The sequence below is a fragment of the Prionailurus bengalensis genome, chromosome D3 (genome assembly GCF_016509475.1).
Source record: "Prionailurus bengalensis isolate Pbe53 chromosome D3, Fcat_Pben_1.1_paternal_pri, whole genome shotgun sequence".
NCBI classification, from domain to species: Eukaryota; Metazoa; Chordata; class Mammalia; order Carnivora; family Felidae; genus Prionailurus; species Prionailurus bengalensis.
Genome location: NC_057356.1, coordinates 6,875,119 through 6,887,293, shown reverse-complemented (window position 1 = coordinate 6,887,293; position 12,175 = coordinate 6,875,119). Strand labels below are relative to the sequence as shown.

Here is a 12,175-nt window from a genome sequence, read left to right as displayed (position 1 = left end):
CTCAAGATGATTATGCTGAATGAAAGATGCCACATAGACAAAAATATGAATGTGTTTATATAAAATTCCAGAAAAGGCAAACTAGTCTCTGGTGACAGAAGACAGGTCAGTGTTGGCTGGGAATGGGTGGACCGACTCCAGCAGGAATTCCCAGGGGGCATAGGTTTGCTTCCCTGTCCGTTGTGGGTGTGGTGTCAGGGCTGTGTACATAGGTAAAACTCAGCATATTATGTAGCTTAATTGTAGTTTTTTAAAACATTTATTTTTGAGACAGAGACAGAACGCAAGTGGGGGAGGGGCAGGGAGAAAGGGAGACCGAATCCGAAGCAGGCTTCAGGCTCTGAGCTGTCAGCACAGAGCCCAATGCAGGGCTTGAACTCACAAGCCACCAGATTATGACCTGCGCTGAAGTCGGACACCCAACCGACTGAACCACCTAGATACCCCAACTTAATTGTGTAGTTAATTATATGTTGATTATACCTCAAAGCTGTTAATTTTTAAACATTTGTTTAAATGTTTATTTTTGAGATAGAAACAGCACAAGTAGGGGAGAGGCAGAGAGAGACAGAGACACAGAGTCCGAAGCAGGCTCCAGGCTCTGAGCTGTCAGCACAGAGCCCAACGCAGGGCTTCAACTCATGAGATCATGACCTGAGCTGAAGTCAGACACTTAACCGACTGAGGCCCCAGGTGCCCCTCAGAGATGTTAATTTTTTCAAAGCTGTTAGTATGAGAGGAAATGTTAGTTACTACGTTTTCAGTTCTTGTGAGACCTTTTTTTCAGGGTTGGTACCTATTTTTTGAGGCAGTATATGTATTGCATGCTTATGTTGTCCATATATATGTATATATTTGTGTGTGTGTGTGTGTGTATGTGTGTGCACGAGCATGTGCTCACACACACAGATGTATTCACTCAGCTGGTATTTATTAAATGTCTTCTAAATCCAGGTCAGTAGTGATCATCTTTGTTCCTGGAACATTAGACTTCACTTTTCTTAGCAAAAAATAGTCTAGGTACTTTCAAGAGTGGTTGTCATGCTAAAACTTTAGATGCCAAAGTTGAAAATTAAACAAGAACAAATTAAGGCACATATCCACATATTTTTATATTATTTGTTTAAAAATTTTTAATGTTTATTTATTTGAGAGAGAGAGAGAGAGACTGAGCACCAGCAGGGGAGGGGCAGACAGAGAGGGAGACACAGAATCTGAAGCAGCCTCCAGGCTCTGAGCTGTAAGCACAGATCCCGACTTGGGGCTCAAACTCACAAACAGTGAGATCATGACCTGAGCTCGTACGCTTAACTGACTGAGCCACCCAGGTGCCCCTTAAAAGCTTACAAGCGTTTAATGTTAAAATTACATTTTGCAAGTATTTTGAAATACTAATCAGCATGATAATTATGACTTTGGAAAGTTAATTTAGGAGAGTTAAACAATGCCTAGGATTTTTGTTTTTTTAAAGATTTTATCTTTAAGTAATCTCTACACCCAGTGTGGGGCTCCAACTTACAACCCCAAGATCAAGAGTTGCACGCTCTACCTACTGACACAGCCAGGGGCCCCAGCCTAGGATTCTTTTTATCGCATGGATGTTACTTAATTAGTTGTAAGGTCTGTTGAAGTCAAATTATTTAGCAAGGTAGGTTCTAAGAAATAAATGGAATTTGGTTCTTCTAGTATTTCATGTCCAGCTTTGATATGTAATGCCTAAAGTCAAATGAACATTAGTGGGTGGTTAACATTTGTGTTTATCACACTGTGCTTGTAAACATAAACATTTCAAAACGCTTCTTGATTTCTTGAATGCTTACGTTGTGTTGTCTTCCTAGGACGACTTTTCGCCCACAAGCAAGCTCCAGCGTTTGCTGGCAGAGTCTCGGCAGATGGTTACGGACCTGGAGTTGAGTACCCTGCTCCCCATCAGCTCTGAGAGTTTCAGCAGCAGTGCCAATAATGTATGTGGTTACTTTTCCTTTGACCCCCCTCTGTGTATCCGAATACTCCACTGAGTACTCCCGCGCAGATGTCACTGGTCTGGCACCCCTTTCTGCTAGAAGGAAAGTTCCTGTATGTCTCTGAGACAGAGAGATAGCACACTGGCTTCGAGGACAAGGGAAAAATCACACAAAAAAGTCACCGTGCCCCAACTTCCTCTTTCTAATTACCTGGGCGTATGAATATAAATTCTTGGGATATAAGATTATATATTTTACTATAGAAAACTTCAAATACAGAAGTAGGAAGAATATTAAAATCACAGACCTTCAATGTTCTGCCATTTTTATCTTCCCCTATCCGTACATGTTTTCTTAGCATTTTGAAGCAAATCCTAGACATCATATCATTTCACTCATAAAAACTTCATTATGTGGGGTACCTGGGTGGCTCAGTCAGTTAAGCGTCTGACTTCGGCTCAGGTCACGATCACGGTTCATGAGTTCGAGCCCCGCATTGGGCTCTCTGCCGTCAGCGCAGAGCCTGCTTCGGATCCTTTGTCTACCTCTCTCTCTGCCCCTACCCCACTCGCACTCTCCCTCTATCTCAAAAGTAAATGAACATTAAAAACAACAACAACAAGAGAAAACAAACACAAATAATAACCCAGGGACACCTGGGTGGCTCAGTAGGTTAGGCATCCAACTTCGGCTCAGGTCATGATCTCACAGTTTGTGGGTTCAAGTCCTGCATCAGGCTCTGTCCTGACAGCTCAGAGCCTGGAGCCTTCTTTGGATTCTGTGTCTCCCTCTTTCTCTGGCCCTCTCCCGCTGTATCTTTCTCTCTCTTTCAAAAATAAACATTAAAAAAATTTTTTTTTAAGTTTATTATGTATCTTTCACAGATAAGCATTAAAAAAAAATAGTTTTAACACTGTCATACCCAGCCAAGTTAACAATAACTTGTTAATATCAACCTAATGACTAGACCATAAGTTTTCCCCATTAATCTGAAAAATGCCTTTTTACTCTTTATTTAAATCAACCAAGGTCCATACTTGGCATTTGGATATGTCCTTTAAAGTCTGTCTTGGGCGCCTGGGTGGCTCAGTTGGTTAGGAGTCCGACTTCAGCCCAGGTCACGATCTCGCAGTCCGTGAGTTCGAGCCCCGCGTCAGGCTCTGGGCTGATGGCTCAGAGCCTGGAGCCTGCTTCCGATTCTGTGTCTCCCTCTCTCTCTGCCCCTCCCCCGTTCATGCTCTGTCTCAAAAATAAATAAACGTTAAAAAAAAAAAAAGATTAAAAAAAAAAAAAGTCTGTCCTAAGGGGCATCTGGCTGGTTCAGTCAAAAGAGCACACTACTCCTGATCTCAGGCTCATGAGTTCGAGCCCCACATTGGGTGTAGAGTTTACTAAATAAATAAATAAATAAATAAATAAATAAATAAATAGAAATAAAGTCTCAATCACTGGCAGGTCCTTCACCATCTTCCTTCCTCCTTTTTCTTCTTCCTCTTTCTTCTTCTTCTCCCTTTGTTTTGTTTTGTTTTTTTTTTTTTTTCTTCTTGCCATTTAGTTGTGGAAGAAACACTGGGTGATTTGTCCTGTAGAATTTCCCACATTCTGGATCTTGCTAATTGTCCTCATTGTTATTTAACACATTCCTGTGTCCTCCATGATTCCTAAGAACTGGTATTTAGATCTAGTGACTTGGTTAGACTTGGGATCAATTTGGTGTTTTCCTTTTGGCATCACTGCCTCACTGGCGACGCTGTCTCTGCCTATCCATCACATCAGGAGGACCCGGATCTCTGGTTGTGCCACCTGTGGATGTAAAGGTTCATTGGAAGTTCAAGAGTTGGTCAGCCCGAGCTTTTATATTTATAAAGTTCACTTAATGATTTTAGCATTCTTTGATTACTGTTACTTAGAGCTATTATTTCATTAGCAATTACAACATACTCATTCTAAATCTGTCATTCTTTTGGGGGAGTGTTTTACATGTTAATTTTAACTGCTTTTTCTGAGCCCAGTAACATTTCAGTAGCAATGATGTAAGTTGCTTTGTGGATTTTATAGCCTTAATATAAATAGTGAAAAGAGCATTGAACTTGAAATCGGGATACTGGGGTTCCAGTTTCCTAATCTCTAAAATAAGAGCTTAGAACTGAGGCTTTAAATTTAAGATTCCAGGTACATTACTTGGGTGTGCTGTGTGCATAAAGATATATGAAAGCCACAGAGTTAAACTTCTTTGTGTCCCTGACCAAAAAACTAAAATAAAAAAAGGTCTGTACGAACACTGAAATTCTTTTAAAATCGGCTTTGTACGAGGTAAAAGATCTATACGCTGAAAACCATAGAAAGATTATGAAAGAAACTGAAGAAGACACAAAGAAATGGAAAAACATTCCATGCTTATGGATTGGAAGAACAAATATTGTTAAAATGTTGATACTACCCTAAGCATCTACACATCCAATGCAATCCCTATCAAAATGATACCAGCATTCTTCACAGAGTTAGAACAAACAATCCTAAAATTTGTATGGCATCACAAATGACCCTGAATAGCTAAAGTAATGTTGGAAAAGAAAACCAAAGCTGGAGGCATCACAATTCTGGACTTCAAGATGTATTACAAAGCTGTACTCATCAAGACACTATGGTACTGGTGTAAAAACAGACACTCAGATCAATGGAAAAGAATAGAGAACCCAGAAATGGACCCATAAATATATGGCCAACTAGTCTTCGACAAAGCAGGAAAGAGTGTCTAATGGAAGAAAGACAGTCTCTTTAGCAAATGGTGCTGGGAGAACTGGACAGCAACATGCAAAAGAATGAAACTGGCACCAAGAACCATAAAATATGTAGGAATAAACCTAACCAAAGAGGCGAAAAATCTACACGCTGAAAACCTTATGAAAGAAAGCTTATGAAAGAAAGAAGACACACAAAAAATGGAAACCTTATGAAAGAAAGCTTATGAAAGAAAGAAGACACACAAAAAATGGAAAAATATTCCATGCTCATGGATTGGAAGAACTTATATCGTTAAAATGTCAATACTGCCCAAAGCAATCTACATATTCAATGCAATCCTTATCAAAATAACATCGGCACTCTTCACAGAGCTAGAACAAACAATCCTAAAACTTGTATGGAACCAGAAAAGACTCCGAATAACCAAAGCAATCTTGAAAAAGGTAACTGAAGCTGGAGGCATCACAATCCTGGACTTCAAGCTATACTACAAAGCTGTCATCATCAAGACAGTATGGTACTGGTGCAAAAACAGACACTCAGACCAATGGAACAGAATAGAGAACCCAGAAATGGACCTACAAATGTATGGCCAACTAATCTTTGACAAAGCAGGAAAGACTATCCAACGGAAGAAAGACAGTCTCTTTAGCAAGTGGTGCTGGGAAAACTGGGCAGCGACATGCAGAAGAATGAACCTGAACCACTTTCTTACACCATACACAAAAATAAACTCAAAATGGATGAAATACCTAAGTGTAGACAGGAAACCATCAAAATCTTATAGGAGAAAATAGGCAGCAACCTCTTTGATTTAGGCCACAGCAACTTCTTACTTGACATGTCTCCAGAGGCAAGAGAAGTAAAAGCAAAAATGGCCTCACTTCTGCACAGCAAAGGAAACCATCAACAAAACTAAAAGGCAACCGACAGAGGGGCGCCTGGGTGGCTCGGTTGGTTAAGTTTCTGACTTCTGCTCAGGTCATGATCTTGTGGTTTGTGAGTTTGACCCCTGCATCCGGCTCTTTGCTGTAAGCACAGAGCCTGCTTTGGATCCCTCCCCTGCCCTGTCCTTCTTTTTCTCTTTCAAAAATAAACATTAAAAAAAAAAAAAAGGCAACCAATGGAATGGGAGAAGATATTTGCAAATGACATAATGGATAAGGGTTAGTATCCAAAATCTATAAAGAACCCACCAAACTCAATACCCCAAAAACAAATAATCCAGTGAAGAAATGGGCAGAAGACATGAATAGACACTTTTCCAAAGAAGACATCCGGATGGCTAACAGACACCTGAAAAGATGCTCAACATCACTCATCATCAAGGAAATACAAATCAAAACTACAATGACATACATCCTCACACCTGTCAGAGTGGCTAAAATTAACAATTCGGGAAACAACAGATGTTGGTGAGGAACCTTTTGCACTGTTGGTGGGAATGCAAACTGGTGCAGCCACTCTGGAAAACAGTATGAAGGTTCCTCAGAAAATTAAAATAGAACTACCATACAACTCAGCAACTGAACTACTAGGATTTTATCCAAAGTATACAAAAGTATATAAAAATGCTGATTTGAAGGGGCACATGCACCCCAATGTTTATAGCAGCGCTATCAACAATAGCCAAATTATTTATGGAAAGAGCCCAAATATCCATTGACTGATGAATGGATAAAGAAGATGTGGTATGTATACATACACACGCACGCGCGCACAAACGCATGAGGGAACATTACTTGGCAATGAAAAAGAATGAAATCCTGCCATTTACAACAATGTGGATGGAAATGGAGGGTATCATGCCAAGTGAAATAAGTCAGAAAAAGACATATCATATGATTTTGCTCATATGTAGAATTTGAGAAACTCAACAGATGAACATAGCAGAAGGGAACATAGCAGAAGGAAAGGAAAAATAAGATAAAACAGAGAGGGAGGCAAACCATAAGAGACTCCTAAATACAGAGAACAAACTGAGGGTTGCTGGAAGTTGTGGGGGGATGGGTTAAATGGGTGAGGGGCATGAAGGAGGGCACTTTTCGGGATGAGCACTGGGTGTTACATGTAAGAAATGAATCACTGGATTCTACTCCTTAGCCAACTGAGCCACCCAGGCGCCCCTCACTGGATTCTACTCCTGAAGCCAAGACTACCCTGTATGTTAACTAACTTGAATTAAAAAAATGAAATAAAATAAGGTCAACTTTGTAGACTTTAATGCCTAAGTACTTATTCCTTAATGAAAACCAACACAGATCGTTAGTTCAGTAAGTTTAGATAAATGTATATACACTCATTTAACCAATATCCCAGTCAAGATATAGAACATTTCCATCACCCCAGAAAGTTCCCTCATGTTCTTTGGCATGGACTCCCCCTTTCCCCTACTCCAGGGAGCTACTGCTCTGATTTTGATCATGGAAGAATAGTTGGCCTATTCTAGAACTTCGTATAAATGTAGTCATGATATGTACTCTTTGTCTAGCTTCTTTCAATAGAACTATTTTGAGATTTGTCCATGTTGTTGTGTATACTGGTACTTCACTCCTTTTTATTGCCGATCAGTATTCCATTGTATGACGAGACCACAGTTTGTTTATTCACCTGTTGATGGGACACGTGGGTTGTTTGCAGTTTGGGGCTATAATGAATAAAGCTGCTATGAACATTTTTTTTTTTAAATTTTTTTTAACGTTTATTTATTTTTGAGGCAGAGAGAGACAGAGCATGAACGGGGGAGGGGCAGAGAGAGAGGGAGACACAGAATCGGAAGCAGGCTCCAGGCTCTGAGCCATCAGCCCAGAGCCCGACGCGGGGCTCGAACCCACGGACCGCGAGATCGTGACCTGAGCTGAAGTCGGTCACTTAACCAACTGAGCCACCCAGGCGCCCTGAACATTTTTTATATAACCCTTTTGTAAAATGGAAATTTGTTTTTATTTCTCTAAGGAAAATACCTAGAAATAGAATCACTAGTTATAGGACAGGTGCATGCTTAACTTTTTAATAAACTGCCAAAGTGTTTTTCAGGGTGGTATGTACCATTTGCATCCCTGCCAGCAGTGTATGAACATTCCAGGTGCTCCACATCCTCACCAGTGCTTGGTTTTGTCAGTTTGATTTGATTTGATTTTTTTTTTTAACGTTTATCTATTTTTGAGACAGAGAGAGACAGAGTGTGAATGGGGAGGGGCAGAGAGAGAGGGAGACACAGAATCGGAAGCAGGCTCCAGGCTCTGAGCCATCAGCCCAGAGCCCGACGCGGGGCTCGAACTCACGGACCGCGAGATCGTGACCTGAGCCAAAGTCGGACGCCCAACCGACTGAGCCACCCAGGCACCCCTTGTCAGTTTGATTTTAGCCATCCTGATAAATGTGAAGTGGCATCTGGTTGCCATTTATTATTTTGTTGTTGTTTTTTGACAGAGCGTGAGTGGGGGAGGGGCAGGCAGAGGATCTGAAGCGGGCTCCCCGATGACAGCAGAGAGCCCAGTATGGGGCAGGGGCCCCGGAACTCACAATGGACTGAGCCACCCAGGTGCCCTCATGTGGTTGCCATTTAATTTCCATTTTCCTGATAACCTAATGATGTGCATCTTTTTGTGTGCTTATTGGCTCTTTATATACTTTTGTGAAGTGTCTGTTCAAGTCTTTTGCCCATTTTAAGTTTGAGTTGTTTCCTTTATTATATTCAGTTGTAAGGGTTCTTAATATACTCTGCACACAAGGCCTCTGTCTTTTGTCAGATATGTTGCAAATATTTTCTCCCACTTTGTGGTTTGCCTTTTTATTTTAAGTGTCTTTTGAAGAGCAGAAATATAAAATGTTGATGAAGTCCAGTTTATCAAATTTTTTTTAAGTGGCAGTTTTTGTGTCCTGAGAAATCTGCCCCAAGGTTGTAAATATGGTCTCCTCCTGAAAGTTCTAAGGTTCTGTTTAGGTCTATGGTTAATCTCAATTTAATTTTTGCAGATGGTATGAAGTGAGGATTTTTCTTCACATAGGTATCCAGTTCCAGCACCATTTGGTGAAAAGACTGCCCTTCCCAGTTGAATTACTTTTGGCAACTCTGTTGAAACTCAGTTGACCGTATATGCAAGGGTCTGTTTTTGGAGTCTCCAATCAGTTCTGTTGATCTGGTAGCTCTCCTTATGCCACGCTGTGTTGATTATATAACTGTGGAGGGTCTTGAAATCAGGTAGTATACATGCTCTACTTCGTTTTTTTTTTTTTTGCAAAACTGCTTTGTCTACTCTAGATCTCTTGCAGGTCCATGGGAGTTGTAGAGTCAACTTGTCAATTTTTACAAAGATACAGTTGGATATTGTGATTTCATTGAATTTATAGATCACTTGGGGAAGAATTGACATTTGTGAACAGAGTATATCTCCATATAGTTTGTTTGTTTGTTTGTTTGTTTGTTTGTTTGTTTATAGACCTAAATAAAAGGCCTTCCTCCATTTCTCTTATTTTGTAGTTTTCGTAGGCGTCTTGCTTTTGTTAAATGTATTGCTAATATTTTGTTTATTGCTGCTATTATACATGGCACTTTAAATTTCACTAATTGCTGATGGTATAAAGAACTGCAGTTGACTCTTTTTTTGTAAATTGCCCCTATCTAAATTCACCTATGCTGGTAGGTTTTCTATAGGTGGTTAGGGATTTCTACATGGACAATCATGTCATTTGTGAACAAAGAATATCTTTTTCTGATCTGTATGCCCTATGTCTTTTTCTTACCTTATCGCTCTGGCTAAGACCTCCAGATCAGTGTTGGACAGAAAAGTGAATGCAGACGTCCTTGCCTTGTTCCATGAAATACTCTCTGGGGGCACCGCTTGCTTGGTTCCTCATCACATTGGTGTTTTGGTAGATTCAGAGTTCCAAGGAGTGGTTTCCATGTGACACAGATGATCTGAAACTCAAACATTATCCATTTTATTTTATTGCTTTTTTTTTAAGGATTTTATTTTTAAGTAATCTCTACACCCAATATGGGGCTCGAACTCACAACCCCGAAACCAAGTCTCACACTTCACTGACTGAGGCTACCAGGCACCCCAAGACCATTAACCATTTTAGAATCAACATGCTCATTGCCATGAGCTTCAACAGGTAGTCACAAAGATTGCCTGAAAGAATAATGGGCTCCAGGGCACCTGGGGGGCTCAGTCGGTTAAACGTCCAACTCTTGATTTCAGCTCAGGTTATGATCTCATAACCTTGAGTTCAAGCCCTGCCTCGGCTCTGTGCTCACAGCGCAGAGCCTGCTTGGGATATTCTCTCTCTCTCCTCTCTCTCTGTCCCTCTCCCGCTCATGCACGCTCTCTCTCTCAAAATAGATAAACAAACATTAAAAAAAAGAAGAATGGGCTCCAAAAAAAGTGATTTTTAAAAGAATATCTACCATGTATCCCACATAAGCTTTTCAAAGTAGAAACCTTAATGGACTTTGTGGTGTTTTCTGGGAAGAAAGACTTTTTTTCTTGACAGATTCTTTGAAGCATTAGTGAAGCAATTTATTTTACAAGGGGGCAGAAAGTATTTTTAAGTATTCGTAAGGGTTTTTTTTAACAGCTTTACTGAGATATAATGTATATACCATCACGTTCTTCTATGTGAAGTGTACAATCCAGTGGTTTTAGTGTATTTTACAAAGTATGCGACTGTCACCATAATCTAACTTCGAACATTTTCGTCATCCCCAAAGAAAGCCCGTACCCATTAGCAGTCCCTCCCCCTTCCCTCTCCCCTACCCCCTGGCGGCTAATTATCCATCTCCTTTTTTTCCTCTTTGGATTTGTTAGGCAGAGATTTTTAACCAGAGTTTGTTGAATAGAATTCAGGGGATCCACAACCTTTGATGTGAATAACAAACACACATAAGCTTATTTTAATTAACCTCTGATTGAAATTTAGCACTTCCTTCAATTCTGGATATAGGAAACAAGTCATAGGAGTACACAATACCTATGACTTTGTTCCTAGTAGAGATCACAGATGGTTTCAGATCACATTACAGTCATTACAGGTATCTTGAGATACCCTTTATACTTAGCACTGGCTCAGAATTACAAAATATTAGGCCTGCTACTAGATCGTATCATTTAATCCTTTACTATAGAAAAGGGGCGCCTGGATTCCTGATCTTGGGGTTGTGAGTTCAAGCCCCATATTGGGCCTAGAGCTTACTTTAAAAAAAAAAAAAAAGAGTCTTCCAAATGGCTGGCTCATTTGGAAGAACCTGAGACTCTTGATCTTGGGTTGTGAGTTCGAGCCCTTCGTTGGGTATAGACATTATTTAAATGAAACTTAAAAAATAAAGAGTACATATATTTTAATTTTTTTTTCAACGTTTATTTATTTTTGGGACAAAGAGAGACAGAGCATGAATGGGGGAGGGGCAGAGAGAGAGGGAGACACAGAATCGGAAACAGGCTCCAGGCTCCGAGCTGTCAGCACAGAGCCTGATGTAGGGCTTGAACCCACAAACCACGAAATCATGACCTGAGCTGAAGTCAGACACTTAACTGACTGAGCCACCCAGGCACCCCGGTAGGACAGTTTTTATACATGTTTAGTCGTTAAGAAATAGATAAGTCCTGTAAGCAATATGGCACTTTATCTTGAGAAAGACCTGAAGTTTGCATGTGGAATTGGGTGTTGGGGAGGTGGCAGCTTATGATTCACTGGGATGAGGGAAGAAGGTACTTGGCTGGGAAGTTATAGCAGCAGATGTGGATGGGGTGGATTTTAACACACACGGGGAAACTGGGGGAGGGCAGTGGATGTTTGAGGGGTGCAGGTGTGTGTCTGTATTCTGGCATGCCATGGCTCAGGCAACTGGGCACAATTTACCTAGCATTTCTCGTGGACAAAATTGCAGGTAAATAAATGCAAACTTCACATTAGGCCCAAATTGCTCCCTAATATATTGGCTGTGTTGGAACAAATTCATATTTTCAAAACAAGTGTTCGAGCAGAACTGTCTTTCAGTATAATCTACCCGGCCGACTCCTAGTCATTCTCATGGCCTCAGGCTCCTAACCTCTTCTGTAGGGTTGTTGTTTTTTTTTTTAAGTTTATTTATTTTGAGACAGAGAGAGAGTGTGAGTGAGCAGGCAAAGAGAGAAGGGGAGAGAGAGAGAGAGAGAGAGAGAGAGAGAGAGAGAATCCCAAGTAGGCTCCACACTGCCAGCATGGAGCCTGACGTGGGACTCGAACCCATGAACTGTGAGATCATGACCTGAGCCAAAACCAAGAGTCAGACACTTAAGCAACTGAGCCACGCAGGTGCCCCTCTTCTGGAGGGTTTTATGTCAAATTCCTATCTAAGATATAACCGATAGCTCCCTCGCTTTTGTCCTCATAGCAGGGCTTTGTATGTATGTGTCCATATACGTATCTCCATGAGAGCACAGGTCACAGTGCAGGATAGCAGATTACATACATGTCCTCCC

At 40.8% G+C, this 12,175-nt stretch overlaps 1 protein-coding gene across 6 annotated transcripts in view; it reads left to right on the top strand.

Annotated features, from left to right (window-relative positions):
- CCDC62 (coiled-coil domain containing 62) overlaps positions 1 to 12,175 on the top strand; it is a 44,373-nt gene that overhangs the window by 26,418 nt on the left and 5,780 nt on the right. For all 6 annotated transcript variants that reach the window (XM_043557459.1, XM_043557463.1, XM_043557462.1 and 3 more), the window contains one exon: positions 1,839 to 1,964. In XM_043557459.1, the coding sequence (XP_043413394.1) occupies positions 1,839 to 1,964 (126 nt within the window). The remainder of the gene's footprint in view (positions 1 to 1,838; positions 1,965 to 12,175) is intronic.